Here is a 20,263-nt window from a genome sequence, read left to right as displayed (position 1 = left end):
GTGATTGGGACAGCGATTCACCTACCATTGCTTACAGACAAGGAGAGGCAGAGCGAGGCTGGACAATGTTTTCAGGTATGGCAAAATACTTGAAGTGGAGTTTTCCTGGAGTTGTCCCATAACTCAGGTTATTTCCTTATAGCAAAGCTTAAGAATTCCCATTTAATAATGAAACCGGACAATACAGGTCTGATTGTTGTGGTGCACTCAAGCCATTTTTACGCAAAGACTGAGCGTATTCGTTGATCATTTTTTTCTTCATAATGTTCCTTATTCTTTACTCTAGTCTCCAGCTCTTGTGTTCCCTCCCTCTGGGGCCTGTCCACAAGGGTGTCCCCAGTGCACCGTTGTTGAGCATCTTTGTCAACCCACATCTTTGCACTCCGCAGGGGGCCTCTGCCATAGTGGACCCTGCTCAGCCTGCACCCCCCCCCCCCCCCCCCCCCCATTGATACTGTGCAGCTGTTTCCAAATCCAGCCCTCGATTCGGATCGTCTTGCTTTTTAATATGACGCCTGTGCGGGACAGTCCCTGGCCTGGTGGTCGATTGCGAAGGCGGCAGAATTTAGTTGTTCTCCAGATCTTCACCGGACTGGGTTTGAGAGCCATGATTATGAATGGGGGGACCATTCAGTTTGAATAGGGTCTCGACACTGCTGTATATAAAACCTAATCCCTAGTATTATCACTAACTGTATATGCTGGGTTTTCGGTGTAGGCTGTGAGGGGCCATTCATATGAATGCGATGTGGACACTACATTGTCTATGTATTATGTCTCATTCAATGTTCACAATGTTGGTCCTGAATAACTGCCCTGTAGAGCAACAAATATTTTATTGAATAGGATTTATTGATTTGTTTATGCAGGGCTGTCCATAGAAAAATGTATTCAATTACATATTTTCACCGGACTGAGTAAGTCAAAAGTGTGACAAATGATTTAATGAAATGCAAGCCTTTTATTATAGTTGATATAGTTTGTTTGGTCATTTAACAATACGTGTGTTTTACTATGAGGGTTCTCTCTGAGCAGGGTGTGTGTGTGGGAGGGTGTTTAGCTCTCACTCTCTATCTCTCTCTCACACTCACTCATGCATTCTCCCACATACATCTGCATTCCTCCTCTTTGCCCCCCCCCCCCCCCCCCCCCTCCTCCCCTCAAGCTCCAGTTTCGTTAAGCAGGTGTACTGTTCCATTCCAGGTAAACAAACCCCTTATGGGAGGGACTGGACCTCTCTCACCTTTCCTGCAGATGAGCTGTTCTACTGTATCCACCATGCTGGGATATCTACCTTAATATATTTTTAATAGTTCCAAGGAGGAGCCCAGTCTGCCAGTCCCTCTCAGTTGAAGTTCTTCTGAGGTTGTAGTTAGTAGGAGGAATGATTCAGCGTTGAAACTGATGTCTATTTGTCTTCTGGTTGAGAATGTTTGTGTTGGTTAATGTCTAATAAGAGCTTAGTGTTTTTAATATGATTTATTCAGCCCACTTTAATTTTGAATGCTTGTAATATAGCATGGATGCATGGGTAACGGTTGTTGTATTATGTAGGACTGTTTTAAGGAGAGGATGTCTGTAAAAAAAGGATTAAGACAGTTCTTGAGACAATTAGGGTATTACGCGCATAGTCTTTTTTCAGGGGTGAAAGCGTTGAAGTGTACTCAAATATTAAAGTAACATGTCATGTAAGACATTTTTTTAAATGAAGTCTGCAGCTATAGTTTGATTGTTGAAGTAAAATGTGTCGTTTTAAATGGAATTGTAAAAAGGCCTACTCTGTTTTAAACACAATTAATCTCTGCCGTTATGAATCATTATCAATAACCTTCCTATAACCTTTGAATATTGCACCCTTTTAAAAAGCCGTTAAAAAAAAATACAAAAATATATATATCGTCATTTTGTGCAAAAGCATATAAGAACCTTTTAATTTAGTTGTTGTAGGTTTACAAGATAAAACTGAAATCCTGAGCTCTATTTCATACAACTACTTTGATATTTCGCCCTTCAAAATGTTTGCTAAATATTGGAAGGAAATCTATAGCCTATGTAAAGGCTATTGTTTAATTCATACACTTGAAATGAACAAATACTGGCATAAATAGTTTTTCAATGTGGTTGAGCAGGGTGACTCTTGATGTGTCCATAGCTTTACCAGACAGAAAAATAAAAAGGTTAATGCATAGATAAGCAAATCATCTAATCCATGCGTTACCCCATTTCAATTAATTTAATTCCTCTTTATAAAGAATGGTCACTATCCACTGGCCCTGCAAGCTGAAGACTCTTAGGGTAATAAATGCTGAAATGCATTACATGTAAATCTATCTGAGAACGAATCCTATTCAGAGAGGGGGGACATTTCATTTGGGAAAGGGGACAAATGTAGGAAGGGGTCCCTCCTAAAAAGCAGCTGTTTCCACAATCTTTTTTGTGCCCGGTCACTCACCTTTTCACTATCTCTGCGTTCAAAACACCCCGTTCCATTTATAATCCATATATTTTCCATTCGAGTCCACATTCGCCAGAGCCAAACTTGCCCAGCTTTTCGGACCATCCCCTTATAGTTGTTGGGAAGAAAGGCGGAGTGCATGGGTGTCAAACTGTCCTCAAAACACCATGAACGATTGATTTGCAGCACTTTTCAGCCCCCTGACATTACTTGGAGAGGAACTGAATAGGAAACCCGCGAGCCGGGGATGGAATAAAGATGTTCTCTGCTGGAAGAGAAGGAAAACTGCTCATTTACCCCCAGTCCATCAAGCCCAAAAAATAGAGGAAAAAACAGAACTGTGGCTATTGAGAAGAAAGAGGCTGTATATACTCATCTAAATGCTGTCACAATGTACTGAAGGGCTATGAACAGCCATGAATATTAAACCGCTTACTTCAACAAGGGATAGAGAAGTGAACCAGCTTTGCATTGGGACAATGCGGTAAAGCACGTTAAGCTTGTTTCTATTCTTTTATTCCCGCACTACAACTCCCTGGAAGAAATTGTTTATTGCCCACCACATGAATACAGAATGCATGAGAAAGAACGTTTAAGCAACTCCCAGACCCGATGACCTAATTTTGATGACAGTCAAACGTTTAAACTAATTGTTGAACCAGTTTAAAGTTGACAGCGTTTTCATTCTGTTTAAATAAATGTGGGACTCAAACCCTGAATTGTCCTTTAGGCCATTTGAATGGAATATGAAAACATGATTTTGACATGTTTAGCCGTATTTTATAGGAGACATTTGCTCTAGGTTATGATATGTTATACACATTTCAATTGTATTAATAGGCCCTAACATAGAAATGTTGATTTTATATGTCGATTTGTATATTCGACTAAATCTAGTGCTAAACTGGCGACGAGATTGTTTTTTTGGAATGAGTTTCATGGAAGGCAGTGTTGAACATCTCTAATGAAGAAAAAAATCGTATCTGGTTGGTGTGTGAAAGGTGTTGAATAATTGTCAGTGACTTAAACAAAATGTGTGACACTCCCCTAATTGGTTTTTGTTCGTTGAGGCCTATTTTACCATCGGATGCGCACAAAAACGTGCATGTGTGCAGTTAAGAGATAATCCATTAATATTGCTGAGTAGCATTGGCTACTTGTCCGTCTCTCCATTTCACTTACTTACTCACTCACTCATTCAATTCAATTCTCTCTCTCTCTCTCTCTCGCTCTCTCTCTCACACACACACACACACACACACACACACACACACACACACACACACACACACACACACACACCCTCCGTCTCTCGCTCTTTCTCTCTCTCTCTCTGAAAGGGGAGGACCGCCTAATAGAAGGGTCTTTTCTTCTGCAGGGGCAGGTCTATACCATAAGGGGAGTGTTGTTAATGGCTAATCAGAGAGGGGTCAGACCAGCCACATAGCCTACTGTATAAAGAGGACCCTCACTGCGAAAGGACGGAACATTTTCCAACCAGCCGTCTCACGGGAGGGAATATCCACTGTACATGTAGAGGCTTTCTTATCTGACACGGCTGGCAGTAGTTTGCGAGATGGGCTCGGTATTACCCGCAGAGGCTTTAGCCCTAAAATCTGGATTTAAATGTCAGAGTCGGTCCTTATCTGATATTATCACCTCAGACATTCTGCACAGTTTCTTGTATGGAAGGTGGAGAAATGTGATCGGGGAGCATCTGATGGAGGATAGACAGAGTAGCATCAGTCCCAAGACAGCCTTCACAGCTGAGGTCCTCGCGCAGTCCTTCGCAGGAGGTAAGTTGCCCCTTTTGGAATTCTTCCAATAACACCAGCCACGAGGTATTTGGACATTTGTTTTTGTAGTAATAATACCAAATTGTGACAAATAATGAACTTTGAAATTGTACGTTTTATTTGACTATAACATTTACATTTGAGTAATTTAGCAGCCGTTCTTATCCAGAGCGACTTCATTCATCATAACATACAGTAGCTAGGTGGGACAACCACATATCACAGGCATAGCAAATAGGCCTACACTTGTCCTCAATAAAGAAGCTATCAGCAGAGTCAGAGCTGGGGGGGGGGGGGGGGGGGGGGGTCAAGTGCAAATGTTGTTTCAGGGAAGTTTATTTTCTATGTATTTATTGGCGATGGGGATTACTTAAGATACCATTTGAAGAGGTAGAGTTTCAGGTGCTTTCGGAAGATGGGCAGGGGCTCTGCTGTCCTAGCTTCAGGGGAAGCTGGTTCCAGCATTGGAGTGCCAGGGCAGAGAATAACTTGGACTGGGCTGAGCGAGAGCTGCCCTCACGAGTCTTACCTAAAACAAAAATAGCCTAGATTTACTTTTTTATTTCACAACTTCTGTCTGTTGTTAGCCTATGGCAAGAAAAGGACCCCCTTGACAATAATTTACTAAAAAATGTTAAAATAGGCCTTTAGTTAGAATGTATTCAGCCAAATAACATTAGTCAGGTCTCATCAGAGGAACGTTCACTCCTCTGTTCTTCCCAAGGTCTCTGTGACTTTCTCATTAGGTCTACTGTTCTCCTGTATTTTCCTTCATTGCCCCTTTCATTTGCACCCATTTAACGCATTAACTAATTTAGCGCTTTGAGACCTTGCATTTAGAAGCTTGTTAGGCGTGTAACTGTTGCTGACTTGAAAGACGAAGGTTATTCAATTCATTTGGTTAACTTTGTGCTTGACCTGAGAACGTTTCCACTTAAACCGAAGGGAGAGAAAGGTTCCCTTTCTTTGATGTCCTGGATTTTATCCGGCATTCATCAATCTCCCGGAAGTCTATTTTCCTCCTTTGGCAGCTATGGGGCTCCGGCACTTTTCACTTTCTGTTCCCCAGATAATGCGCGGTGAAGGCTAAATCTATTGCCATTCATACCATGTCAACCATCTAATCGCCTTTCCATTTTTTTGTTTGAGAAATTCCTGGGTCTTTTAAACAAGTCCTCATTTAATTCAGCGCAAATGTATTGCTAGAAAGTTCTTAAAGGATAATGAATTTGGAATTAGCCGTTTCTTTCAGTTGGACATAATGAATATCGCATCTGAAGCATGACCGATTGCTGGACCCTGAGCAATAGAATACCATTTAACCTCTATTCAGGCCGTCTTTTCGCAGTTTTAAATACATTTTCTTTGATTCTGACATTAAATAATCCCAAGAGTTTTATTTTTTTACGTTTTGAATGAGAATGAAAATGCTTTCCGAGTTTTTTCTTCTTTTCAACAAACTTTCAATTCATCAATTTAATCGAATTAAACGGTGGATAAGAAGTTGCTTAATATTTCATGACCAAAATAAGATGCAATCTATTTGCTGTGTTGCCAAAATGTTAAACACCTAATTAATGAGAAGCATAAACATGATTTAAGACCACACACTGTTTAAGATGTTCCAATTCATAACGTTTTATCAAACGGTTATCAAAGCATCATATTAGGTGACTTTTTTTTTTCGAAATATGTGTTTTATATATATATATATATATATATATATATATATATATATATATATATATATATATATCAACCATTTTGCTTTTTGGCCTTTATGTAAAGGACATGCAATAATATTAGCACTAATGCACAATGTCTGACTTAAACCACTCCTATCCTCAATGTATTTTAGCCAAATTGTTTAGCTTGGTTACTATTTCATACATTTCTCTTTCATGCATGGATGAATTGACGAAATTCACAACTTTGATGAATTGTACACAGAAGTAAAATAATCTATTTTTCTCTTCCCTGCAGAGGTTCAGAAGCTCTCCAGCCTGGTGCTGCCCAGTGAGGTGATCATTGCCCAGAGCTCTATCCCTGGCGAGGGCCTGGGCATTTTCTCCAAGACCTGGATCAAGGCGGGCACAGAGATGGGTCCGTTCACTGGCAGGGTAATCTCCCCTGAGCACGTAGACCTGCTCAAGAACAACAACCTCATGTGGGAGGTGAGAATCAGCTGGGCAGCTATAGGGATTGATCTGCTTTCACAATTAGGCAGGGAATAATGGAAGCAAGGCAACAATGGATCTCTGTGTATGCCATGTTTTTGTGGGGGAAGCACAGGTTTAAGGGGGGCATCCTCTGCCTTGTTCACAAGCTGTATGTACAATAAGCTATATGTTAACATTGTACCAGACTCATAAGATTTTGCTGTTGTTCTTATAGGTGTTCAACGGGGACGGCACGGTGCGCTACTTCATTGATGCCAGCCAGGAGGACCATCGCAGCTGGATGACCTATATCAAGTGTGCACGCAACGAACAGGAGCAGAACCTGGAGGTGGTGCAGATCGGCAGCAGCATCTTCTACAGAGCTGCAGAGGTGAGAACCAAGCCAGATACTATCACTCCAAACTGACATGAAGCCTCTGGCATGTCAGCGTTTTATGTTGTTGCTGAAAAAATGACAAGTTCTGCTGTTAAGCCCATTCGTTTGTAGGCCTTCATTGTCTATAGATTGTCAAATCTATAGACTGACTGTAATTGAATTTCCCCTTGCCCATATAGAAGTAAGGGCAACCTATTGTCATCTACTGAACAGCGCAACCTTCTGGCGTTCCCGGTACTCCTGTTCAGTTTGAACATTTTCCTACTCTTGCTCTCTACAGACTATCCCCCCAGACCAGGAGCTGCTGGTGTGGTATGGAAACTCCCACAACACCTTCCTTGGTATTCCCGGCGTTCCCGGTACTGAGGAGCATCAGAGAAAGAGCCGGAATGGTGAGACCCTTGCCCCTCAGGCTACAGAGTGCGGGGGGCAAAGACTGGCATTTGGGCAGCCACTCATGACCTCTTTAGAGCTGATTAATGTGGCTGTGGATAAACTGTATGGGCCTATTGAGTATTTAGAAAACGAGATAACAGCCTTCTTTATCTGTGGGGCCAGTGTTTATGGGCTCTGCTGCAGACAACAGATTTACATCACTCTTATTTATTGCAAAGTACTGAAAATACACTGATTCTATCCCATGTTAAATTCAACATTAGAAACGTCAGTCACATTAGTTTGTGGATCAAACAACTCAGTCACTCTGCTTCCTTTCCCCTGACAGAGGACTCTCACTCTTGTGACGGCTCTTCATCTTGCTCCCCCTCCTCCTCTTCTTCCTCGTCTGTGACCAGCCGCATGCGCTGCGTCATCTGCCACCGGGGCTTCAACTCTCGTAGCAACCTGCGCTCCCACATGCGCATCCACACCCTGGACAAGCCCTTCGTCTGTCGCTTCTGCAACCGCCGCTTCAGCCAGTCGTCCACCCTGCGCAACCACGTGCGCCTGCACACCGGAGAGCGCCCCTACAAGTGCCATGTGTGCCAGAGCGCCTACTCCCAACTGGCAGGGCTACGGGCACACCAGAAGAGTGCCAGGCACAGACCAGGGGCGGCGGGCGCAGACACTGCCTCCCAAGTCACGCCTCCTTCCCCACCGATCAACAGCCTGACCCAACACCAGGTCCCCCTGGTTCACCATATCCCCACCATAGTGCTATGACAGCAGAGAGGAGAGAGAGACACTTGCTAATGCAAACTACACTTTACCCATGCACACCTGGGTCACAGGTTGCGCTCTCTCTCTCTCTCTCTTAGGGGATGGGCAGCCACTCTTTGCTCGTGTGGCAGGCATTGCAATAACTTTGTGTTGGGCCAGAGAGTATGACTGGTACAGACATTCTTAAAAACTTTTTACTGGTTGCCTTATTTACAATCTAGTCTCCTTAGACTTACTGGATATTATGTTTGTAATTTTCACAAAAAAGGTCTCATGTTGAGGGTCAACTGTTCTACTAGTGCCTGCACAAAGAACCTGAACAAAGGACTGAATGTTGGTTTCAAGAGTATTTTGAGAGTAACTGTCAGTTTGTCTTTGTTTGTATACTCAAAACAGTATTGCAAGGACGCAGGAGACCAAAGGAAATAGTGTTCTATTCAAGTCAATAATTCAATTGGTAAAGACAAGTACTCTGTATTTCAGATAATTATGTTTTACCATAACAAATTAAGATTTTGGGTGGTTCTGTCATGTATTCAACTTTACATCCTGTCAACTTAGCCCCACCAACTCAGGGAGACGGTTGCTTGAATAGTAAAGTAGCAAAGGAGAATTCAAATGAAATATACAGTATGTAGAAATTGGAGAGCAGCAGTGTACATTCATTTAAGCCTTGTCAAAATTTGACACTGTGTAATAGACACTTTATTTCTGTATATTCATGTAAAGCATTGTTTAATTCTGAACTGTATGTGAATGAAAATACATATGTGCTTTCCTTATATTCTAAATAAATAATGATATTAACAAGTCTGCATTGTGGTCTTTACTTTTGACCTTTTGGTAGCCTACTATGAAGCCTCCTAGCATGTTGTGAATGTTAAGTAGCTGTGAAGGAAGCAATAAACCGACATTAAAAGCACACAAGCAGATACACTACATGACCAAAAGTATGTGGACACCTGCTTGTCGAACATCTCATTCCAAAATCATGGGCATGAATATGAAGTCTGCACAACGTCTGCACAAGGTCTGCACAACGCATCACCGGGGGCAAACTACCTGCCCTCCAGGACACCTACACCACCCGATGTCACAGGAAGGCCATAAAGATCATCAAGGACATCAACCACCCGAGCCACTGCCTGTTCACCCCGCTATCATCCAGAAGGCGAGGTCAGTACAGGTGCATCAAAGCTGGGACCGAGAGACTGAAAAACAGCTTCTATCTCAAGGCCATCAGACTGTTAAACAGCCACCACTAACACTGAGTGGCTGCTGCCAACACACTGACACTGACTCAACTCCAGCCACTTTAATAATGGGAATTGATGGGAAATGATGTAAATATATCACTAGCCACTTTAAACAATGCTACCTTATATAAATGTTACTTACCCTACATTATTCATCTCATATGCATACGTATATACTGTACTCTATATCATCGACGGTATCCTTATGTAATACATGTATCACTAGCCACTTTATACTATACTATGCCACTTTGTTTACATACTCATCTCATTTGTACATACTGTACCCGATACCATCTACTGTATCTTGCCTATGCTGCTCTGTACCATCACTCATTCATATATCCTTATGTACATATTCTTTATCCCCTTACACTGTGTACAAGACAGTAGTTTTGGAATTGTTAGTTAGATTACTTGTTATTACTGCATTGTCGGAACTAGAAGCACAAGCATTTTGCTACACTCGCATTAACATCTGCTAACCATGTGTATGTGACAAATAAAATTTGATTTGATTTGATTTGATTTGAAGTTGGTCCCCCTCCTTGCGGCTATAACAGCCACTCTTCTGGGAAGGCTTTCCACTAGATGTTGGAACATTGCTGAGGGGACTTGCTTCCATTCAGCCACATTAGGGATGTCAGACACTGATGTTGGGTAATTAGGCCTGGCTCGCAGTCGGCGTTCCAATTCATCCCAAAGGTGTTTGATGGGGTTGAGGTCAGGGCTCTGTGCAAGCCAGGCAAGTTCTTCCACACTGATCTCGACAAACCATTTCTGTAGGGACCTCACTTTGCACGGGGGCATTGTCATGCGGTTTTCGACTGCTGCCGCACCTGCTGTCTCAAATTCTGAATGCTCAGCTTTGAAAAGCTGACCCTTTGCACCCTCTACAACCACTGTGATTATTATTATTTGACCCTGCTGGTCATCTATGAACGTTTGAACATCTTGGCCATGTGCCGTTACAATCTCCACCCAGTACAGCCAGAAGAGGACTGGCCACCCCTCAGAGCCTGGTTCCTCTCTAGGGTTCTTTCTAGGTTTCTACCTTTCTAGGGAGTTTTTCCTAGCCACCGTGCTTCTACATCTGCATTGCTTGCTATTTGGGGTTTTAGGCTGGGTTTCTGTATAGCACTTTGTGACATCGGCTGATGTAAAAAGAGATTTAGAAAAATATTTGATTGAAATAGGAAAGGGTCTTCCCCAAACTGTTGCTTCAAAGTTGGAAGCACATAATTGTCTAGAATGTCATTGTATGCTGTAGCATTAAGATTTCCCTTCACTTGAACTAAGGGGCCTAGCTGGAACTATGAAAAACAGCCCCAGACAATTATTCTTCCTCCACCAAACTTTACAGTTGGCACTATGCATTTGGGCAGGTAACATTCTCCTGTCATCGCCAAACCCAGATTTGTCTGTCGGACTGCCAGATGGTAAAGCGTGATTCATCACTACAGAGAACGCGTTTCCACTGCTCCAGAGTCCAATGGCGTCTAGCTTTACACCACTCCAGCCGACACTTGGCATTGCGCAAGGTGATCTTAGGCTTGTGTGTGGCTGCTCGGCCATGGAAACCCATTTCATTGATCTCCTGGCGAACATTTCTTGTGCTGACGATTCCTCCAGAGGCAGTTTGGAACTCGGTAGTGAGTGTTGCAACCGAGGACAGATTATTTTTACACTTTACACAGTTCAGCACTCGGCGGTCCTGTTCTGTGAGCTTGTGTGGTCTACCACTTCGCGTCTGAGCCGTTGTTGCTTCTAGATGTTTCACTTCACAAAAACAGCACTTACAGTTGACCGGGGCAGCTGTAGCAGGGCAGAAATTTTATGAACTGACTTGTTGGAAAGGTGGCATCCTATAACAGTGCCATGTTGAAAGTCACTGAGCTCTCCAGTAAGGTCATTCTACTGCCAATGTTTGTCTATTGAGATTGCATGGCTGCGTGCTGGTGCTGCTGAAATAGCTGCACTATCCACTATTTAATGGGGTGTCCACAGACATTTCTATATTCAGTGCATAATGGAGCAATAATAATATTTATTTGGGAGGACAGTAGCTCCTCCCCACACCTCTGTGCGCCTCTTAGCGAGGCAGTGATTTTCATCTTCCTCCCTGGGTCTCCTGCGAGAGGCAGGGACTCCCTGTGGCCAGGTGTGTGTGTTGACTCACTGGCAGTGTTGAGTCTCTGGTGAGGGGTGAATAAGACCTTATTCTCTACCTGGGCAACGTTAATTGTGATTTCCCTGTTCACATGTTGGAGGAACCTGTAGTGAAGGCTGCATGGACTGTGGATGAGGTGCATCTTGAGGGAGGCAATTGTGGGGAGCCACATCCAGCAGTGGCCTCACCGGCACATCTCAGCACCATCCTCCTGGCGGACCTGAAATGGGGGTGAATGTCTTCTTGTAGGTAGCTGGTCTTGAAGATGTGTGGTGTTTGGCCCCTGGATGTGAAACGTCTTACCACTCCCATCCAACTCGAACTTGAATGGTTCAGACCCTGAAGGTAACAGACATCAGTTGAAAAGCAATGTCCACACAACGATGTTAACCACATTTTATGCTCTACATACAGGACCAGTCTAAAGTTTGGACACACCTAGTCATTCTTCAAAGTAGCCACCCTTTGCCTTGATGACAGCTTTGCACATTCTTGGCATTCTATCAACAAGCTTCACCTGGAATGCTTTTCTACAATGTAGAAAATGTTAAAAATAAAGAAAAACCCTTGAATGAGTAGGTGTCCAAATTTTTGACTGATTCTGTCTGGAGGTACGCTGGAGCCTTAGTCCCTCTTCAATGAGATAAGGCCTGGAGGCCTTGTGGTTTTGGAATGTCCTGGAGTGGATGGCACTGGCCTGAACAAGAGCCCTCGGCCTGGGCTCAGGGCTCAAAGTGTCTCACAGTAGGAATGCTGACCTAGGATCAGGTCTCCACCTCTCTATATATATTATTCATTGTGATTTAAAAGGCTAAACTGATCCAATATCAGCACTCCTACTCTGAGATGCTTTGTGGATACGGGCCCAGGACTCTCCAGAGCTCCCAACTGCAGCTGGAGCCAAACTCCATCAAGAGGAAGAAACTGTTAGACAGTGCAGAGAGAGGCACAATATGATCACACCTAACAGCAATACTGAAATCCACAAGATAAGTACAAATAATACAGACAGAATATTCCAACGAAATAACAACACAGCAAAAAGACTAGATTTATCTGGGGTGTTCCCCATACTGGAGCCATGCTGAGGCATTGGGTCCAGTGTAGCAGTGACAGAGGTGCAGGAGACAGTAGCCTCAGTGAGGAGGCTGGCTGGGACAGAGGCTCCAGGGCAGCTGTGTTGGAAAAATCTTCTCTCAGCCTCATTGCAAAATGTGTAGAATTGTATGAGATTAGCTATAAAACTGCAAATTGTTCTCTTTGCACAAAGGCAAAATGTGTACATTTGCAGGAAGTTGGCTCAAATTTCTGCAGGCCCACCCACCAACGAATTTCTGGCTACACTACTGCTCCAGAGACTCCATCAGGACTAGTAGGCCAGGTTGGAGATTCGGTCTGACCTGTTAATGAATGGCAGACAAACATGCAATTAACAAACCAAAATATGTTTTACATGTTATATTCCTTTTCATTCAAAAATGTCTTACTGATCACTCTGACACTTACCTGTCTCAAACAGACCACCTTGGCTTCCAGGTGGCCTTCATACACTACTCTCTCTGCCAGAGTTTTTGGTTTGAAGACATTGGAATTCATTTTACACGATTTAAGCTTGCTTAGCAAAATTGTGTTATGAATGTAAATGTGTGTCTGCTGAAAAATCAGCATGTATGTTCTGTTTCCAGGGGGATTTTAATTATGAGGTAGCTAAAGGCCACTTCCCAAAATCTGGTTGAATTCAACGTTGTCCACGTAATAAAAAAACCCAATATTAATCACTGTGATGACGTTGAATCAATGTGGAAAACGGATTGGGATTTGCAAATCATCAACGTAAAGGAATTTCGTATTTTTTCAGCCAACTTTTAACCAAGCCCTGCTGCCGTCAGATGGCGCTATAATTCCTGACGTCGTTTGACATTGGAGAATAACGTTGTTGTTGTTGATTTCCCGTTGAAGTCACGTTTGTTGACTTAACCAAATGTAAATTAAAACTAGATTTGAAATTACGTCTGTGCCCAGCGGGAGACTATTCCACAGAACTAGAATGAAATTCTAGTTTATGGGGATAGTCATCAGTGACAATGACTGGGGTTAACATTGGTTTGGAAGAATACATACAAATAATACATTTATTGTTTTAATATCTGATTTTGTGTTTGTTTATTTATTGCCCTTTTTACATCTAATAATAATAAAAAATGTTGAAGGTGGGTTGAAGTACTGCTTCACGTTCACCTGATGGCGCAAGAAACTAAAAATCATCTCCAGCGTTCTTACGTAAACAATGTCTTTTGCAAAGCAGTTTGAAATATTGTGAAATAAATTATAAAATGAATGAATGTCCAGAGGCATTATTTAGATTTTATGAAAATCCGCAAAGGTAAATTCCAATGAGTGGTAAATTCTGGAAGTATCTGATGACGTCAATTACAAGCGCCGTTTGAGTTAACAGGACAGAATTCAGAAGGCATGGCTGCGAATATGAGATTGCCAACTATTCGGAAACAAGTATCGTTATCATCCTCTCTGTCTGCTTTGGATGGAAAAGATCTAGTTGTTCCCGGTGATGTGATCACATCAGATACAGGGTTTATGAGGTATGTCTACAAGCTTGTATGAACATCACGAGAACAAGGTAACAGTCTGTCAACATGCTGCTCCCATCTAATACAATTTTGAGTGAGTTTTATCTCTTTACTGTAAATCAATATTAATCGACGTCTTTACCTCTTTGCTTTGGATAGGTAGTTAGCTATATAGCTAGGAAGCTATTGATTGATATTGACTAGATATCTCAGGTCTCACTTGTTAGTGCATAAATACACATTATCAAAAGTATGTGGACACCTGCTCGTCGAACATCTCATTCCAAAATCATGAAACAGCCCCTGTCAGCAACAGGTGTGGCTGAAATAGCTGAATACAATAATTTAAAGGGACGTCCATATACGTTTGTGTATATATAGTGTAATATTCTGCAAGTGTCACTCGTAGAGTAGCTAAGGTTAGGCTTACCTATTTACTTGATTATTGTTAAAATAGTTTCTCTTAAATTTATCATATAACTTATACCAAGTTAATTTGAATGATGTTGACGGGCAGTAATTTACATGCATACAGGACATTGAAAGTGGGTATATAGTGAGTCATGACTAGACCATAGATGCTTTTCATTCTAGGGGTCATGGGACTTACATGGATGAAGAAAAACTAACAGCCTCTGTGGCAGGAGAGGTGGAGAGAGTGAACAAGCTCATCTGTGTACGGCCGCTCAAGACCAGGTAAGTGGACCAGGTGCCACAGTAATGTCTGTAATCCTAGGGTTAGATTTACCCCAATGGTTAGCTACTGCCTCTGTTTTAATACAATTATTCCATTGCGCAGCATCTGCTTTTATTGTTTACAGACTGTTTGTCTGTAAAAAAAAACAATCACTTTTTATCACTTGTGCCATCTTTATCTGTTCTTATTCCCAGGTTCAACGGGGAGGTTGGAGATGTGGTGGTTGGGAGGATCACAGAGGTATGTTTCTGTCTGAAGTGGTGACCGAGTCAGTAAAGCTAATAGTGCCCTGGGGTGATCGTGCTTCTCCTGGTTGGAGCTTAGTGTTTGTCTGCCATTTTGTAGGTGCAGCAGAAGCGCTGGAAGGTGGACACCAACTCCAGACTGGACTCTGTGTTGCTGCTGTCCTCTGTCAATCTGCCCGGAGGAGAGCTGGTGAGTGGAATGGACAGCATATATCTGGGAATTAGGAAATGTGGTTGGGTAATGTGTGCTTGTTCCTCTTAGCACCCGGTGCAACCAAGTAGTACTGACACTTGGTAAAACTTCTTTGGATATTTGTTTACGTTCTTTCTCGGTCTTACCATCAATCAATCTTTCTATATCTGTCCTTCTTAGAGGAGACGGTCAGCAGAAGATGAGCTCACCATGAGAGACTACCTTCAGGAGGGGGACCTCATCAGTGTATCCTCTGATGTTTATCACCAACCTGGGCCCTGCTGCCTTTATAATGTCCATCCTACCTTCCAGCCTACTCTACATGGAATTTTTTATTATGTTTAGATTCCCTTGGCTCCACCATCTACAAGTAGCAAGTGTCATACTCTCATTGGTTATGCATTACATTTTGTATGTAACTATGGTCAAAATTTTCCTTGACCGAGTTTACGTTCAGGCAGAGGTACAGTCTGTTTTCTCAGATGGGGCGCTCTCTCTTCACACCCGCAGTTTAAAGTATGGAAAGGTAAAATGTTTTTTTTTTTCTGTGTAAATACCCTTTTTTAAGTGATTGAAAATGTAAACCATTTTCCTATTATCTTATTCCTTTGCATCTACATCACATCAGTTGGGGCAAGGAGTTCTTGTGCAGCTATCTCCCTCTTTGATCAAGAGACAGAAAACCCACTTCCACAACCTGCCTTGTGGGGCCTCCATCATCCTGGGCAATAATGGCTTTGTGTGGCTGTACCCCACCCCAGGACATCAGGATGAGGAGGCTGGAGGATACTACACCAGTCTTGAGGTAAGAGCTGCCTGGGGCTACACAGCTTTGAGCGGTAATACAATGGATCCAACCTCTATGTAGATACACACACATTTTAGTAGCACTTCATTGTATCGTTCAACAAGACATAAACGGCTTTACTTTCACTAGATTGTTATATTATCTACGCTGACCCTTCTGTTCCCTTTTTTCACCTCACTGTAACCTCTCTCCCCGCCTTGCCCTCTTAGCCTGTCTCTCTCTCAGATCGGGAGGTGATCTCACGGTTGAGGAACTGCTTGTTGGCCTTGGGGGCACACAAGGTGCTTCTGTACGACACCAGTGTGCTCTACTGTTACGAGTCATCCCTCCCACACCAGGTAACACTGTCTATACTGATCTAGGTAATGGAAAGAGGGTCTGAGGGAAGCAAACCTTTACATTCATTCAATTAGATCATTCTTTCAAAAGGGACTCGACCAAAGCCATTTTGTATGACACATGATCTATAGCCATCCAAGTCCTAATGATGTTGCATTTTTAGCTAATTTCATCAGACTTCAAAGAGTTCACAAAGCATATTGAGTTACAGGTTTCTCTCTTTCTAGATCAAGGATATCTTAAAACCAGAGGTGATGGAGGAGATTGTGATGATGACACGTCAGAAACTTGTCGAACTGGAGGGTTAGAGTACCATATGCAACCTTCCTTAACGTAATGGAAGGTTTGTGTTCCCTGCATTCCAAGTTTAGGCATCAAGGCCTTAACCACATTGTGGACTGAACCTAAACCCAAGTTCTGAACTTGTCTCTCAAGCAGAAGATACCGTGACCTGTATATCCCCTTTTTGATACAATCTTCTGGCTTCACCAGGAAATGTATTTCTCTGCAGTTTAGTTTATGAAGCTAAAAATATAAACACATCAAGTGTTGGTCTCATGTTTCATGAGCTGAAATGAAAAAAATCCAGTAATTTACCATACACACACAAAGTTTATTTATCTCAATTTGTGTGCACAAATTTGTTCACATCCCTGTTAGTGAGCATCTCTCCTTTGCCAAGAGGAGAGATGCGGCAGCGTAGCCTAGTGGCAGCGTAGCCTAGTGGTTAGAGCGTTGGACTAGTAACCGGAAGGTTGCGAGTTCAAACCCCCGAGCTGACAAGGTACAAATCTGTCGTTCTGCCCCTGAACAGGCAGTTAACCCACTGTTCCCAGGCCGTCATTGAAAATAAGAATTTGTTCTTAACTGACTTGCCTGGTTAAATAAAGGTAAAATAAAATAAAAAAAAAGATAATCCATCCACTTGACAGCTGTGGCATATCAAGAATCTGATTAAACATCATGCTCATTGCACAGGTGCACCTTGTGCTGGGGACAATAAAAGGCCACTTTAAAATGTTCAGTTTTGTCACACAACACAATGCTACAGATGTCTCAAGTTTAGAGGGAGCATGCAATTGGCATGCTGACCACCAGAGCTCTTACCAGATAATTTTATGTTAATTTCTCTACTATAAGCTGCCCCCAGTGTCGTTTTAGAGAATTTGGCCGTACGTCCAACCGGCCTCACATGTAACCACGCCAGCCCAGGACCTCCACATCTGGCTTCTTCACCTGTGGGATAGTCTGAGGGGACGTGGTGAGGAGTATTTCTATCTGTAATAAAGAAACTTATTCTGATTGTCTGGGCCTGGCTCCCCAGTGGGTGGGCCTGGCTGCCAAGTGTGTGGGCCTATGCTTTCTAAGGCCCATCCATGGCTGCACCCCTGCATAGTTGTGAAATCTATAGATTAGGGTGTAATTTACTTATTTACTTATATGAACTGTAATTCAGTAAACTTTGAAGTTGTTTATTTTTGTTAAGTATATAAACTATAGCTATGTTTCTCAATAGACACCTATATTGGAGAGGGATGGTAATTGATTTACTGAATTAAAATGTTCCTGCATTCTGCAACCAAGGACCCAGCTGTTCCTCATTTCTTTGTGGTTGTTTTTTAGAGAACTAGTAGAGGACTGTTGATAATGTGTCATACTTTTGGATGAATAACTACTCTTTCGAGAATTAAATACACAAACCTACTAATGCCTCAAGCTATCAGTGTGTGAAACCTTTCTCTTATCATGCTTGTAAGTAGTGCGTTTTTATTTTGAGGTTTCCCAATTAGATTATTTTACTTCAAGGGCACATGAGATATCCTTGTGGAGGAATCTTAGACAGCCTCCCAATGTACATAAAAAAGTGTTTTTCCTCACATAATTATTTTTATGTTTTGTTTACTCCTTTCCAAAGATGAGTTAAAGTCAGTAAATACAAAATAGGGAAGGAAAATGCATACCAGCTTGCAAAGCCTTCCTTCTAACGTTTTGGTTCATAAAATCAACTTTACTGCCTGCCCTTTACCTTTAGTGAAACTGCTATTGATCAACAGTTGATCATTTGCTGTCCTTTTATGTCAAGTCTATGACTTGTGCTACATTTACATGGGACATGACATACTGTATGTACTATCACAGCAGATATTGTCTGGGTCCCATCTAGTTGCCCACGCATGAACGCACGCTCTGACGTAAAACGTATCCCCACCCCCATATTTCAGTAAACCACCTTGCGTACGGAAATATGGCGGCCTCAGCGACGGCTGTCCTACCGGTGTATATTGTTAAGATTTTATCGAAAGAGCAATAAATACGTTTAGAAACGAGGGAGATAGAAACGACGAACTTGCTAGTTGCACGTGTTGAGAAGGAGCTACGAAAACGCCCAAGCAACACACTGGTTGGTTCGAGAAGTTTGGAGTATGCGCCTTGGTTAAAGTGCCTGGGTTGGGGTGCACGGGAGAGAAACTCCGCAAGACAGAAAGAGTGGACACGAAGTTTGAATAGGAATTGAATACTAAGGGTTGGGGAGGACACTGGACAGTTCGGGAAACCTTTATTAATGTTGTCAATATTGAGTCAAACGAGACGACGAAGTACACGGTCCGAAGTTAGAACTGGTTATTAGGTTGACTGTTCCGATGTTAATTCCCAGGGTCTCGCGCGGCGTACCACCATCTAGCCAGTAAGGCTAGCTCCATCGTTAGCTGGAGCTAGTTCGCTAGCTAGTATTCCAACAAACAAAATGTTGCACAGCCATTCTTGCATCTTCATAGCTACTAAATAACATTCAGTTGTCAGAAATTGTATTCAAATACAGAGCATTTGCTTTCTGGTGAAGCAAGTGCCTACCATCTGAGTAATGCCAACGTTCGTTAGCTAAGTTTCCCACGATTTTTCCTCAAACACATTTTATCCCGCGGTAGCGTCTTGTCATGCATAATTGTGGCCTGAAAAACACTGCGGGATGTCCAGATGACAGCAAAATGTTAGTTGAATGTCAAATATACAATCAGTCATGACAAATCAGTGGATTGCATGGTGCTGAAAATCAATACGTTTGTTGACCAAATATGGAACGTAGGCCTACATTCTATTATTACATGCTGGATGAATGTATGCCATCATAATTAGGCCTTAGATCTTCATGAATGTGTCTTGATTGGGGCTCCTCCAGTATCCTCCTATGTGACTGCTTGTGTCTTAAATAAAAGACACAAGTGCCATAAGAGACCAGATCTCATCTGACAGTAAGACTCTACCAAAGCAGTCAATGCATGATCAAGAGGGTGGAATCAGTGAGAAGGACTTGTCGTCTATTTGCCGTTGCATTGACCTCCATCAAAAACCCCTGGATTGGTGTCAGCGGTGGGATGCAGAAGTGAACATCTGGAGAGGCCAAACTGACTGAGGGAAATCACACCACGGAGGTGGTCCCTGCTCTCCATCCCCTACCCACCAGGTGCCCCGGACCCAGGCACTGAGAGAGCCCAGTTTGGAGACCCGGCTGCGGCCTGGCACCCTGCCCTTATGGGGCAGCAGCCGGGGAAGTTTGTTGGGGACCAGAGGAGACCGAGTCTGCCGGCGCTGCACTTCATCAAGGGTGGGAAGAGAGAGTCATCACGACATGGGGCCCATCACTGTAACGTCTTCGCTGTGCATGGTAAGAACACACTGTTTCTGTACAATAACATCAGACTGAAGACGGCAAGGCCGTGCGGTTGGGTCCGTTTCTGCAGAAACATGGACCCTTAACAACGTGATGAAACTTTGTTGCTCTTTGCTAAAACAAGCAAGGTGTTACAGATGACCAGCACACATAGAAAGGTGCAGCAGCAGCACACAAATATAATATATGGCAGCACATGCAGTCAGGAGTGGAAGAGAGGAACAAATGTGTGTCAAAAATAATTATACTGAACAAAAATATAAACTCAACATGTAACCATTTCAATTGAAGTTTTCATGTTTTTCAATCAACAAACAAATCACATTCACAGA

General features: G+C 42.7%; 3 protein-coding genes and 1 long non-coding RNA gene across 5 annotated transcripts in view; 3 read left to right on the top strand and 1 right to left on the bottom strand.

Annotated features, from left to right (window-relative positions):
• LOC149983240 (uncharacterized) overlaps nucleotides 1-20,263 on the bottom strand; it is a 392,257-nt gene that overhangs the window by 256,200 nt on the left and 115,794 nt on the right. The window lies entirely within an intron of this gene.
• LOC110523587 (PR domain zinc finger protein 12-like) lies at nucleotides 3,949-8,089 on the top strand. The gene is made up of 5 exons (XM_021602423.3): nucleotides 3,949-4,251; nucleotides 6,235-6,425; nucleotides 6,646-6,801; nucleotides 7,088-7,199; nucleotides 7,532-8,089. The coding sequence occupies exons 1-5, from the start codon at nucleotides 4,032-4,034 to the stop codon at nucleotides 7,966-7,968; spliced, it is 1,116 nt and encodes a 371-aa protein (XP_021458098.2). The 5' UTR covers nucleotides 3,949-4,031; the 3' UTR covers nucleotides 7,969-8,089.
• Nucleotides 13,820-17,965, top strand: LOC110523588 (exosome complex component RRP4). The gene is made up of 9 exons (XM_021602424.3): nucleotides 13,820-13,991; nucleotides 14,574-14,675; nucleotides 14,871-14,916; nucleotides 15,022-15,111; nucleotides 15,295-15,360; nucleotides 15,572-15,640; nucleotides 15,743-15,919; nucleotides 16,132-16,260; nucleotides 16,489-17,965. The coding sequence occupies exons 1-9, from the start codon at nucleotides 13,864-13,866 to the stop codon at nucleotides 16,567-16,569; spliced, it is 888 nt and encodes a 295-aa protein (XP_021458099.1). The 5' UTR covers nucleotides 13,820-13,863; the 3' UTR covers nucleotides 16,570-17,965.
• The window catches only part of LOC110523582 (tyrosine-protein kinase ABL1), a 72,651-nt gene continuing 70,486 nt past the window's right edge, over nucleotides 18,099-20,263 (top strand). The window contains exon 1 of the mRNA XM_021602400.3: nucleotides 18,099-19,925. Coding sequence (XP_021458075.3) covers nucleotides 19,793-19,925 — 133 coding nt within the window. The 5' untranslated portion in view covers nucleotides 18,099-19,792. The remainder of the gene's footprint in view (nucleotides 19,926-20,263) is intronic.

Source organism: Oncorhynchus mykiss, chromosome 5, assembly GCF_057628025.1.
Source record: "Oncorhynchus mykiss isolate SJ-2025 chromosome 5, ASM5762802v1, whole genome shotgun sequence".
Classification (NCBI taxonomy): Eukaryota; Metazoa; Chordata; class Actinopteri; order Salmoniformes; family Salmonidae; genus Oncorhynchus; species Oncorhynchus mykiss.
This window is presented reverse-complemented; position numbering and strand designations above follow the sequence as displayed.